The 13707-nt window shown below is 42.8% G+C and overlaps 1 protein-coding gene across 2 annotated transcripts; it reads right to left on the reverse strand.

Moving 5' to 3' along the window:
* Nucleotides 1-274: 274 nt before the first annotated feature.
* Nucleotides 275-12712, reverse strand: LOC138623483 (AP-4 complex accessory subunit RUSC2). Of its 2 annotated transcripts, none has more exons than XM_069703039.1 (10): nt 12453-12712; nt 7406-8782; nt 6617-6911; nt 5460-6470; nt 4450-4526; nt 4129-4303; nt 3933-4038; nt 3766-3812; nt 1887-2562; nt 275-1715 (listed from the first exon to the last, which is right to left on the reverse strand). In XM_069703039.1, the coding sequence occupies exons 2-10, from the start codon at nt 8738-8740 to the stop codon at nt 1604-1606; spliced, it is 3834 nt and encodes a 1277-aa protein (XP_069559140.1). In that variant the 5' UTR covers nt 8741-8782; nt 12453-12712; the 3' UTR covers nt 275-1603. The 2 variants fall into 2 exon arrangements, with proteins under 2 accessions (XP_069559140.1, XP_069559147.1); XM_069703046.1 differs by lacking the exon at nt 12453-12712 and adding an exon at nt 11677-11751.
* Between the last annotated feature and the right edge of the window lie 995 nt (nt 12713-13707).

A 13707-nucleotide genomic window follows, 5' to 3' on the forward strand; every position in this document is an offset into this window, starting at 1 on the left:
TAGCACCACCATGTCTATCAAAATATACCTGAAACAGCCACAAGATGGCTTATATTTGAACAAACTTCACTGGAAGACATATCACCGTAGAAACCTAACAATTTCACACATTTTCCAACTCCACAACTATAAAAACATCAAAATTCAGCGATCTAGTAAATATGGCATATTTGTTAACTCATGCACCTACTGTAAATCCATGCGTGGAATATGATGAAACAAAGCTCGGAATAAAAAACAGCACTGACAATCTACTACAAGAGACTGTGTGTGTGTGTGTGTGTGTGTGTGTGTGTGTGTGTGTGTGTGTGTGTGTGTGTGTGTGTGTGTGTGTGTGTGTGGCATTACATTTGGCACTAGTAAGAGTGTATTGCTTGTTTTCTTTTCCACCTATCAATGAAATGAAAGACTGAGCTATGCAGAGACTGACAGTGACATATGAGAAATGGATAGTTTTGCAGCACAATAATCTGCAACAGTCCACAGCAGATCAATACTCGTGTTTTATGATTGATATTCGCCTACAGGAAACACAAAAGAGGGTAACATGAGCACCTAATCATGGTAATTCAGTGTAAAACTAAGTAGGGGCACTGGCCCTTATTCATCAAGCTATTTCCTGGAAAAGTATTCTGCACCTGGTTCATCCTTGAATCTTATCTCACAACGAATAACACTGGGAAAAAAAAAAAAAAAAAAAAATTAGATCAGAGCTGGCTGCACCAGCTGTTTGAAAGTTCAGACTAAGCCAAGTTAAATGTATGCTAAATGTTGCTAAGTGGACATTGATCACTAAACTAAACTGCGTCACACAAACTAGCTTTTATGAGGAGATCTGTCATTTGTACATTTACACCCAGTAACTGTTGCATAAATAACAAAGCTAATGTTAGCTTGCTAACACTGAGAATAGCCTGTAACTAAGCGACAATATGAAATGTGGCTGACATTTTTTACCTGTTTAATAACGACATCAAGTTTTTATGTTAATTTTTTTTAAAGTTCATATTACAAAAATAAAGGAATATTGTATTTATCTTTTACAAAACGTTAAGTGTCAAATTAAAAAGACTCGCTTTCTTTTTAACTGCATCAACGTTTCTGACTGAAACTCGTATTGAATTTATGCATGTAAGCATATATAAATAAGTCATTTAAACACTCACAAATCATTAGTTGTAAATATTTAGCCCTAAAACTGTCATTTTTGGCTGTTATGCTACAGTTTGCGATGCCAAAGTTTTTGATGGGACAATGCTACACATGCTTCCTTACACATTACTGGTTACATTTTCCTGGAAAGTTTGCATATACAGTTTACTGTATGGAAACAACGGGCACATTTTAATGGCACAACCTGATTTAACTTGAAACGAGCTGATGATTGTTAATAAAGGCTCAGAAAGAACGCACACACACCTGGCGCAACCCAAAGCTCGATGAATATGGGCCATTGCCAAAGCTATTGATCCTATATGTTTTTGCTTTATTATCAGTTCAGCAGCGTGGTTGAGCACTTTGAAGTATGTATTTTCATGCAGTTGTTGTTGTTGTTACAGTAAATAGCCTCTGTTCTGTCTTTCCCCCACAGAGAGTTTAGTTTTCAGCAGCCTTTGTCAGCCTGAGTTCCTCCAAGTTTCATTGACCTGATGGACTGAGCCAACAGTCCAAGCTGCGATCTGTCCAAATGTAGCCACTGTGATGGTCGCCTGTGCCTGTGAAAACAATGTTAAACAAGATAGTGTTCATGAGCTGAATGATACTTTGCAAACCTTTTACCAATCTAAAGTTAATCTAATGAAAAAAACAAACTCGAGGAGAATCACAGATAACTGAGATTCAAGCAACTAAATTTACACTTGTTTTCAGAGCTCGCTGGTTCTTACCTTCCGGTTTGTGGTCCGACGTGACTCTGAGAAAGTGTCTCTGCTCTCGTGGAAGTATTAGCTGCTCCAAACAGTTTGGCCCAGCGCATCCCACCCTGACAAGGACTCTCTGCCTGGACAGTAGTTGATGTATTTGGGGTCCCACAGTCTTTCTCTACTTTGCGTTCTTCTTGCCCGCTGTCCATACTTATTTGAAACCAAGTTTCTGCATAATTTTGGCCACAGTCCTCCCCTTCAACCACACCGTCCACAAGGTCAGGCTCCGTAGGCCACCACTCTGGAATGGGAGCTAATGACGGACTCTGTTTGGTACCTCCACGTTGTTGCTTATAGCAAGTTGAACTCGGAGAACTGAGAGACTCTTGATGACGCAGACCTACCTGGTTTGAAATCTTTGTTATCTGACTGCTACAGCCGCTGTCTACGTTTTTGTCGGTTTGTAGTCTTGGCCAGCTGGTCGCTAAGACGGCTGAGCATGGTTGAGGTGGAGAAACAGCCTGCTCCTCTGAACACAGCTGTCTGTCACGTAACAGTCGGGGCTCCAGGAGCAAGTTGAGGTCAAAGGGCAAGACAGAGAGCGGCTGAAGGAGAAGTAGCAGCTCCTGAAACAGGGGCTGACACCGACCCAGAGACATGGACAGGAACCCCCACGAATGGTAGTATGTTGTCACCACATCTATGGAGACAATTACTGGGAGTGAACACACAAAGATCCAAAAATAGCCAATAACATTGACAGTCTGGGTTTGTTTTAATTAGAGTCTCAAACCATGGCCCCATGTGGCCGGGCTTAATCACACCTAACAATGATCAGGGCTTATGTTAGTTTGCTCACCTGTCATGGATGACAACTCAGATAACATGCTAGGTAATATTGGAAAAAAAACACATTTTTGACCTGACAAAGGCGCTAAATCAGGAGAGACGAGGTGCAATCAAGAAGTTCCAAGACTGTTTCTGTTTCGCAGGAATGGAGCGCAGCATAGTAATGTGCATGGAGTAAGGAGAAGCTTTAACCTTCATAAGTAAGTGTGCCAAGTTATGTCGCTTGATCGGCATCATCACCTGTGTTACACATGTTTTTGTGACCACTGGTTCATGTGCATTTAGGATATCACTGAAATTGAGCAGAGTGCACAAAACAAATCTTGTGTCAAACAGAAATTGGCAATGGATACCCTAAAAATGATTCAGAAAGATCATAGCAATGAAGCAAGGAGCTGAGCGAGATGTTTCAAGTGGCATTCGTGTTTCAAGAGGGGCAGAAAGTCACTGTGCAAAGCTGAAGACAGTGCATCAGGTCAGGACTGGAACTTCAGGGTTGCGCACTGTGAATTCGTCAACCAGGGTCAGACTGTCAACACAGAGGTCTACTATGATATTCTGAGATATGGGAAGGGAAAACATGCAAAAATGATCTACACTGCGGTGCGATGGCACTTGGTTTCTCCAACATGACAACGCACATGCTCACAACGCATTGCGACTTCTTTCTGTTCCCCAAAAATTGTACACAAATTTTGCAGTGCATTCTCTGCTCAAGTTGATATTGCAAACGCACATGAAGCAATGGTCACAAAAATGTGTGTAACACAGGTGCTGATGTTGATCAAGCGATGTCTTTAAATACTTACTCAGAAAGGTTATTGCTTCCCCTTGCTTTGTGCACATCACTTTGCTATGCTCTGTCCGTCCACAACAGGAGCTGTTTCTGAACTTTTTGATCTCTCTTCATACAGAATGCTGTCAGGGACCAATATTTTTTTCAGCATTCATTACAACCCATTTCATTGTTAAACCATCTGAGTGTGGGGTTCTACGGCTCCCGGGAGCTATTCTGCGATTGTTGCTTAAAAGAAAGTACAGTAAATTGTCTCACCTTTTTGACTCTGAAGGTGACTGAGCCAGAATTCCAAAGCTCTCAAGCTGTACAAGAAAAATAACCAAAACGTTGTTTGTTTTTTTTTTTTATGTGAAGCAATTTCACTGGCATTCTTCTTCTTCATTTGCTTCATTAGTAACATCAAAAATAATTTCAGTACTTACTTAAGTAGGCCCATGATGAAGGCTCTTAGTCTCATGCAGGGGCTGGTGAGCTGGGCACACTGTCTGATTTTGGAGACCAAGCTGGAAAGGACCCTGGTGGACGGACCTGTGGCAGAGACAGACAGGGACCATAAAACGTTCGGAGGTACATTCATGACAGTTCCTTCAATTCTAATACTAATTGATATTATAATACCGATCCGAGTAGAGATTTCCACCACACTCCAGGAGTGGTTGCGGCGCTGCCCGATGATGAAATCCAGTTTGTGATCCCTCAAACCGTCCTCTAAAATATTCTGAATGGTTGGGCACAAGTGCTCCAGGACCAGACCAGAAATAGTGGGACTGCAAGAACTGTTACCTAGACGCATCTGTGCCACAGGGAAATAAATGTTATTCAGAATATTTCCTGCTGACACAAGTTATTTGATTCCTTTCCTCGAATGTAAGTAATACCAGTTTGGCACTTTTCCATTGTGACACATCCTTCATGGTGCGTAGCTCAGCAAATTCATACCTTTTCTTCAGGGTCTCTGCTGCTGCCAAAATGAGCCATGATCAAGTCCACAGCCCTGCTCACAGACCTCAGCAAACCTGGAGATGTGGACAAACAGGTTGGAAATCTTTATTGTGTAAAGCGCATACGATTAAAATGCAAAACTCCCGATTTTAGGAAATTTCGGTGCATTATTTGCAGCTGAAATTGTAACTTGTTTATGGTACAAATCAACTAATTTCAAGATTTGTCTAGATTTATCAGGTGAAGATGGTGGCACTGCTCAATCAAACTCTTGTTTTAAAAAAAAAATAAGATTTTCACCTCACTAACTGGGTCAATGCATAGAACCATGAGAAAAGGCTTTCAGGGTTCATTAGCATATTGCCGGAATGCAAATTTAGGAAGTGAATATGAAAGAGTCCGTTTTCCATTTCTGCAGCGCTCCTCATTGACTTGCTTCCCCCTGCCTCTCTTTTTTTCATCTCACACTGACTCGCCTCTGCAAATGTCACGGTAAATTCTTTATGCATGTTGATGCTGCCTGCAGTCCTCGACCACACTGACTCCTCACTGCTGCTGCTGCTGCAAAAATCCATCAATGGCTCTCCATTGCAAAAGTATCACTTTTATATAATTCAATTTACACTAAGAGGCCCATATGGCAGCGCTAAAACAAAATAATTTGGAGTGATATAAATCATTAGTGCTGTTTCTCTGCTGCATCATTCTCCCTCTCTTGGAGCTTGCACATAGGCTACAGAGCAGAAGGCTCAGCCAATCCTGTGCAGGGAGAGTTAAAAATAGGTCATGTTTGAGAGGAAGCCCCTTCAGGGTATTGAAGGCACTGCTGCAGCACAATGATCTTTCATTGCTTCTCTTAACAGCTCATCACTGGCTAGACAAACCAAACAGGGAGGAATCCAGTCATTACTGCCACTGGGTCACTTTTACTACATACAAATTCCAGTTACTCGACTGTGTTCCACATCATTTATAGTAACTGATATGAGTCATTAGTTGGCCCTCACCTCTCCTCTGAAGATGACTGATAGACATGGACACATAAGATGTATCAGGCGAGAGGCAGAACTCTGTGGGCGGCCTGTCACTCAGGATCAGGGATTCGCTGTGATGACTCTGACTTTGTTTCGAAATGATCCCAGCAGAGTCCTGGATGTGCAGCCCAGACGCAGCCAAGGAGAGGAGAGAGCTCAAAGAGGAGAGAGGGGCCACAGAGGAGAGGGCAGCTGTAAAACTACCGTGGAAAAAGCCAGAATCAACCGCAGGCGCAGCTCGATTCTTTTGCTGTGGTTGCGAGGTTGTGGGAGGAGACAGGGACACCTGCAGGTTTGGGTGATGCGTGTCAGTGCTGAGGGGTAAAGTAGGTGGTGTATGAGAGAAGATTGAATGGTAGGAGGTGTGGGTCAGAGCCTGACTGGGACTTTTGGCCTCAGCACTGGCATGGCTCTGCTCTGAGTTGAGGTTGATCAGGTCCTGGTAGGCGGGAATTTTAACGAGTTTGGATTGATTTGGGGCTGAGATCAGATTTGAAAAACTGTTAGTCTGAGTTTTGCCTGAGTGTGGGCTTGTTTTCTCTTGTACCTGAACCACTCCAGGCTTTGGGTTAGTGTGATGTGAATCCAAACAGCTTTTTGATGTACATGGACTTGAACACACTTCGCTTTTGCTGGACTGGCTCCACATATGTCTGCGGCTGAAGCACTCGGGGCTCGGCGTGCAGGTGGAGCACGTATCAGAGCTGGAAGGAGCCTCCAGGAAGATGGGGTAGCAGCTGCCCATCGGCGATGGCTGACAATTGGAGGAACGTTGACTACTTTTCTCCTTAAACTTGAGTCCTGGCTGGGAGCTACCAGACTTGCTGCTCTTTTGATTTATGTACTGCTCCAGAAGACAGCCTAAGTGCTGGGCCTGGGACTGTGGTTTTCCTGCAGGGACCAGAACAAAGGGCTGAATGGGCAGGGAGGTTGGCCTCTGGGCCTTACTGTAGCGCACCACTTCTTTTTCCAGTGAATGCAACCCTGAGAAGGAATTAGAGGACACAGAAAATAGTTTTATGAGATATTATCATCTTGTATTTGTATTGTGTGAGTCTTTGCTTTTTTTTGCTCCCGTACACATGAGCCCAAAAACAAAGGACAAAATCAGGTTTCTCTCATTTCCTTACCAATGTCAGTAGCATCAGTATGACTGTGCTTTTGGTCCTGAATCACAGATGGCTGTGTGGACGCGGCTCCTGTGTCTTGGCATTTACTGCTATGTGGGCTACACCGGCTGGGGCACAGTGAACCAGGCGTGTGAGGGGGTTTCTGGATGCCGTCTGTATGTTTCTTCTGGCAGAGGGCTTTGTCAATGGAGGTGGTGGCAACCTGGCAATCACAGGTCTGAGACTGAGAACAGTCAAATCCGGCGCTGCAGCGTGAAGTACAGAACCTCTTTTCCTTTAGTTGATCCTCCTTCTCCTGATGGGGATGGACAAGGCAAAGCAAAATTGCTTAGATTTACACAATCAAATTATAAATACATTTTTAAAGAAGCAATTGGTGCCAACAAGGAAGATTTATAATGTGTTTCTACTGTAACATATAACTAAAGGGTTTTATAAACAATATTGTAAACCCTTAATAAATGGTTTTCTGTGTTTCTTATAACACGTCAGCAGCTGTGACTGCATGTTTTTAGGTACAATAATCCATTAAAATCCATTTATGAAAAACCTGTTCATGGTTTTCATAAATGGATTTTTGGGTTTGGTAGTGTCAGTGGTCAAATGGAGGGTTAAGAACAACCTAAAAACCTAAGTTCTCTCTCTACAAGGCAGCAGGAAGGGATTTATCAGCAATTAATAATAACAAATAAAATGTTTAATTTTTAGATGATTTGCCTAAGAAATAAGCTTCGTTTCTTGGTATCTGTCATCTAGAAGGACTCTCTTTATTTTCCCCTTAAAAATTACCTTCTTGACTACATTGTGTTGTCTTTCTCTCTTATGATCGAGAGAAAGAGCGTAGGGGCTGCTTCTGCTCTGACCCTCGGGGCAGCTGGTGAGGCTGGACCAGGCTGGGCTGGGTGACTGCGAGGGGAGGTCACAGGTCACGAGCTTGTAGTACTTCTGGTTGGTCCCCACGGCCAGTGCCGCCTGCCTTTGAAGACAGGCAGTCAGGTCTGAAAGCTCCAGAGAAGAGAGACCCGGGGGTAGCGGCTCTAGGGAGTACAGATTGCAGTTCGAGTCGATGCCCTGAGGAGACCAGCGGGACGCCGAGAGCATCAAGTCCACCTCTTCTTTCGGGGGAGAATGAACCGTCACGCCATGGTGTCGGGCGTGGTCAGTCGGACTTTGGGGAACAGGTTGGAGGTTGAGGAATACAGATCCCTCAGATGACTGAGAGGGGTGAAGTGCAGGACTACTGAGATCCTGAGGCGTGGCGGGATTGTTGCTTCTGTTGTAGATGGTGCAGAAGTTTACCAAGACGCCATCAGAGCTGTTACAGGACGAGTCACTGACATCCTCTGTGTGACCGTTGGACAGCAGCTCTGGGGAACATTTGTGTTGGCTGTGGATGCAGCAGGACATGTTATCCTTCAGTCTGTCTGAGTTCTGCTCTAAACAAGCCATTACCGTGATGCCAGATCTGCTCATATGAAAGCACTGGCACTCAGGCTGCAGTGAGTCCGTCTGGTTTGGCTGGTTAGAGAGGCACTCTTGGTCACTCTTAGAACCCAGCATTGTTCCCTCGTTGCCCCATCCACTGTCCAGGTCCCCATGCGATATTGTGTCATTTGTGGCACCGTTACTTAGTGGCCAGTTGGAATTTCCATGCAACACAAAAGACGAGTCCTCATGATATCTGTGTAGATTATCCCCATCACTATCTTCATCTTCCTCATCTTCTTCTAGCTCTGAATTAGGAAGGAATGAGTTGTGCAACCGCAGACTGCCTCGAGCTCCTGAGTTTTCCTTCTTCAGATGGGAGCTCGTCTCCTCTGGCGACGAGGTGGAGTCGTCCCTCCCGCTGCTGTCGCTGCCCCCCTCCTCCTCCGCCCGGTCCTCATTGAGACTACTGTAGCTGCTGGAAAAAGGCCTCCGGCCGCCGGTGAAGGCATGCTCCCGGTTGAGCGAGTCTCGCTCTGGGAGAGACACGGCCCGCGTCAGACCCACCGAGTACAGTCGGCCGGGCCTCTTGGCTGAACCGCACAGGGCCTGCACAGGAAGTTGCCAGGTTGGAAGCTGCACCACGGGGAAGTGGCAAGCTATCAAGGTGTCCCCGGAGAGGCTGGATGCTCCAATCATACTGCTGGATAAGGCAGGAGCATAGAAGCTGTCTCCATGTTCCTAAAACCAAATCCAGAGAGAGAGAAACAATAAAATGACTTCTATGTGCAATGAGTCCATGGTGCAGAAACATTCACAACTATGCAAAGGATCCATGTACAAGTACAAGAGTAGATCAAATACATACAAAATACAGTATATGGAAAATGCAATTACTACATACACTTAGAAGTCACAGTTTAACTGAGTTAAGCAAATATTTAGAATTTTGTGCAAAACCACAGACATATTTTGTGCTGCATTTAAAATGAGCTCTGGATAAATTGCATCTTAGGTGTTGACATCTGCATGTGATGTGTTAATGTTGATCTCTGTGGATCAGCTTATCAGCTTTTATCCGTTTTCTAGCTTCAAAGATCTTTGTAATTCAGGGCTCATCACATAAACGGGTTAAGGAGAAAATATAGTGTGTGTGTGGGTGTCAAGATCATCCAGAGGAATTTCCAGCTGTAGATCAGAGACAGACCTGTTACCTCTGGGACTTAATTAGACATTTTTGCGGTTATTAGAATAAAATGCTTCTTTAAATCTGGAGTAGAAGCGTGTGAAGAGAGCAGAATAAGACAGAACAACTGCAAGTTACTGCTGTCACAGTCCTCTTGCTCACACCGCTGGTCCTAAAGCTCAAAGTCCTACTGTCTGCTTCTGGCCCTCAGCACAGCCTCTTCTCCACAATCCAGTCAACCATTAACAAACTCCTCCCCTGCCTGCCTGGGCCAACCACAGTCTCTCCCAGTTACTCAGCTGCTCTGTAACTAGGGCAGCTACACTGCAGAGATGCTCCGCCGGCTCTGCTAGGAGTAAATACACTTTCACATCACTTTAGTTCATTCAAATAGTTCCTGCCGTAATCATATGCAGTGCTGACATACATGGAGAATAATAACAGTCATCTTCACTTCATGAGAAAGAGAACTACGCAAAACCAAAACTTACAAAAGCAAGCTACATAGAAAATATTTAAACACTAGTGAGTGCTAATTACATTCAGACGTAGAGCAAAAAAAAAAACACTAGTCCTGATAATACTTTAAGATTTTAAGCTGAACTGAAAATAATGTTTGAGATGTGGCTGAGAGTGAGATACACTATTCGGAGAAGCTACAATTTAAGATAGCAGGAAATTTGATAAAGCATGGAGACAAGTGATAAGGCATTTAAAGGGTCTAAGGGAGGGTGAAGGTGTGGGTTGAGTGAGTGGCAGTAATAATCCTGTAAACGTGGTCGCTTTATATTTGTTTATCTGTAGATTTTAAACATTTATTTTACATTCCTTGTACATTGTTGTGTATAAAATCCACCAAATAATCAAAACTGTATGTTCTTTTATGCCGCTATAGTAAACAAGATTATACAATTTATAAATTGAAAACTTGTTATTATCTACCAATGTGGACTGCAGACAATAATAACCTCTAAAAATATTCTTAAAATAAAAAAATAAAACAACATATTTCCGATGAAACATCTTCTGTCTTCAGGCTGTTTGTGCTTTATGTCATATATCACACACTCGTCAGTTCATGGCCGTCAGATTGTGCTGTGCCTGGCCATAAACAACCTAAATAACATCTGTTGAGGATGACCACAAAGAGGTAATTATTTTTATATCATCACATCACTACAATAAAGCAGATACTGGCCATTGCAGAAAACGGTCAACACATCAATAACATGCTCAAAGGCAGTGCTGACCCTCAGAGAACCGTCTGATAACAAAGACCGTCCCAATTAAATTGGGTTAATCCATATTTATGGCACAATGTTAACAGAAGATCAACACAAAAAAAGGCACATAAGAATTTCATGGTGCAGCCTAATTACATGTCGTTTTAGTAAGTATATTAGGGATACCTCAGCGACTATGTGCCATTACAGAACAGAAAAGTACTCTCTTCTTCCTGCCTGTTAAAGCCGGTAGAATAAAGATTTATGAACAACTGAAGAAACTGCTTAAAGAGAACACAACTATTTGCTTCTTTGGTAACCACTTCAAACCAAAAAGGTCAGATTCTCCTCATCATCTCAGTAGTGGAGGTTGTGTTGGTTAGGATGTTCTAAGTACAAATATGTGGGAGGAATTTCAGTCTAGTGGGAGTTCGTCACTGACACTGTGCATCTGATCAGTGTAAAAAGTGGATGAAGCATACAGCTGTGGGACAACATGACTATATGAACCTTCTTTACACCCTAATTCAAAACATATAAAAATGCTGCCCATAATTCATACAGACTCTCTATTTCTCGTATTTCCAGATATGGTTGCAATACTTTATATTCAAATGTGTAATGCATTAAGTATAATAACATTAGGGACTTTTAGGTCAATTATTTCAGAAAATAAGACCACTATTTGAAATTTAATTCCATAAGTTCACAGCAAAGAACCATTTCTATGGCTGCAGCTCAGGCTCAGGTAGAGCAGGTATCAGCCTTTAATCACAGGGAGGGTGTGTTCCTAAGGCTCTGTGCTCCCTGTATGTGTGTGTGTGTGTGTGTGTGTGTGTGTGTGTGTGTGTGTGTGTGTGTGTGTGTGTGTGTGTGTGTGTGTGTGTGTGTGTGTGTGTGTGTGTGTGTGTGTGTGTAAGTGTGACATAAAAATGTAAGCCTCACGAGACAACACAATAATGTTCACTAACAACATCAGAGATTTTGGCTTGTGAAGTCCAGCTGATCTTTTTGACAGCAGTTTTGTTTGTTATTGAACCACCTAAAATCAAAGTGTTGTCATTTCAATTAAATGTAAAAAAGAAGAAAATATAATAAGTAAATGTAGCCACTTCACTAAGTCTTGAATTAGTTTTTGCCCATAAATTGAATTCCAATGGTTTGATGCCACAGGAAAGTAGGCCAATGTGACGGACTAGGTGTCTGCAGAGGACTAACAATCTCACCGCAAAGTGGATGCGTCTCTTGTGGGATATCCCTGCGTGAAGTCGTCTTCACTTGAAGCGCAGAAATCTATGCCAGGCGCAGCACTCTCTTCAGAGTACTGGAGCACACTGAGATGATTTTGATTAACTGAACTATTTCTCTGTAAAATGTCTGTCGGGTCAAGTCAGCCATCTAACCGTGAAGGATGTGACTCGTGGTTAGAAGAAAGCAAAGAGTCCAGAGGCCCAGTGCTGAGCTGAGAACAGACTCGGATCATGATGCCGCTTGTTAGGAGAGATGTCGCTCTGTACAAGGACAGCATCATTACAGCTCATATTGTTCTCTGTGAGGGAAAAGTTTCAGAAGTTAAGAATCAAACGGAGGTGATGATTAACCTACATCTTACCTTATGGCCAGGTGTCTATTTGCGTGTATGTGTGTGTGTGTGTGTGTGTGTGTGTGTGTGTGTGTGTGTGTGTGTGTGTGTGTGTGTGTGTGTGTGTGTGTGTGTGTGTGTGCTGCTTTTCAGCACTAAAAAGAAATATGCAAAAGTGGCTGGAGCAGGACAACATGAGCGTGTGCGCACATACCTGCCCAGACAGAGGAAAAAAAAACAAAAAAAACATCCATCACAGAAGCAGCATTTAAATTCAAGTAGAAGTAGCACACACGAACACACCCACCCCGGATGAAGTAAGACCAAAGATGACAAGCAAGCTGAATAACTGACTTCAATGCAATCTCAACGCATTTGCAGCATCACTGGAGCATCTCCTGATAAAACACTCACACTTACTTGAAAACAGTCGTCAGTCAAAGCTGATATGCATCCTCGTTTTGCAGGTGACTTTGATGTGCAGATGCCTCAAAGGTCCGAGATCATGCAAACAAACATTATTTCAGAAAGGATGTTCGACGCACCTTGGACGTCAGGTCTGCATTAAAAAGCGAATATTTTAATCTCTATTGCGATTAAAATCTTGTCCGGGAATTTCTAATGACACTGGGTAGTAGGAAACCGGTCCGACATTAAGGTCCGGACAGACACAGCAGGTCCCCGCGCCGCCGCTTCACCACCGCTCAGGCTGGCGGAGGTATTGCGTCACAACGGCTTTGGCCAATGAGGAGAGAGAAATCCCTGCAATTCAAAAGTATCCAAGAAACCTGGGAGGAGAACGGTTAAAGCCTGAACACCCATGAATACATATTTTAAGGAATGATTAAAAAAAATAGACATCATGAGTTGATTTACTTACAGCCTAGTTATAGTGCAGTGACCTGAATTATGACTGTGTTTATCATAAATATGAGGATATGATAGTTGAAAATTAAACTGATTTAAAATATAGTGTATTAATAATAGAGCAGAACAATTAATGATACCAATTTAATTTCCTTTCACAAAAAAATGGTTTGGTTCCCCACTTTTGCAACAAATACTTTCGGCATTCTTGTTGAATAATTGTAAGAGTAAAGATGCCCAATCTATAGAGACACGAAGTCACAATACTGTTGTAAACTGTAGCTGCAATGATTAGTGAATAAGATGTGCAGTTATCACAGTCAGTGTTAACTACATCTCAAATGTATTTATGTCTAATTCATCTCACTGAACAGATCCAGCTCGCCCTCTAGTGGTGGAAATGAGTTCTCAGAGATCAGTTATTGATGCATCTATTTTTCAGAGACATCTGTTCAATGTGTATCATAAAAATACCTCCGTTATAGGTCAAACTCACGTTAAAGCCATAATCCACATGGTTGTAATGTCGTTTTCTGTTGTGGTTATCAAAGGAACGGATTTGTTTCTTGCTTGTAGCAGATGGCCGAAAGTTTCTCGGTGTTTTCTGTAGCATTGGATGTCTTTCCAAAACTACTAGTTCAACATGGGACGTAATCCAGATTATTAAACCCCATTTCATCAGTGCATACCTCCCGGCACGGGGAGAAAGAGGAGGCCTAACAGAGTTTACTATGTTAATATATTTAAATGTAATTTAAGTGCTAGTCAATGCCAAAGACATCAGTTTTGCAAATATGAAGTCAGCCAC

Source organism: Brachyistius frenatus, unplaced genomic scaffold (genome assembly GCF_029030835.1).
Source record: "Brachyistius frenatus isolate BFR_SWC_R1_liver_20210118 unplaced genomic scaffold, ASM2903083v1 Contig_3, whole genome shotgun sequence".
NCBI lineage: Eukaryota > Metazoa > Chordata > Actinopteri > Embiotocidae > Brachyistius > Brachyistius frenatus.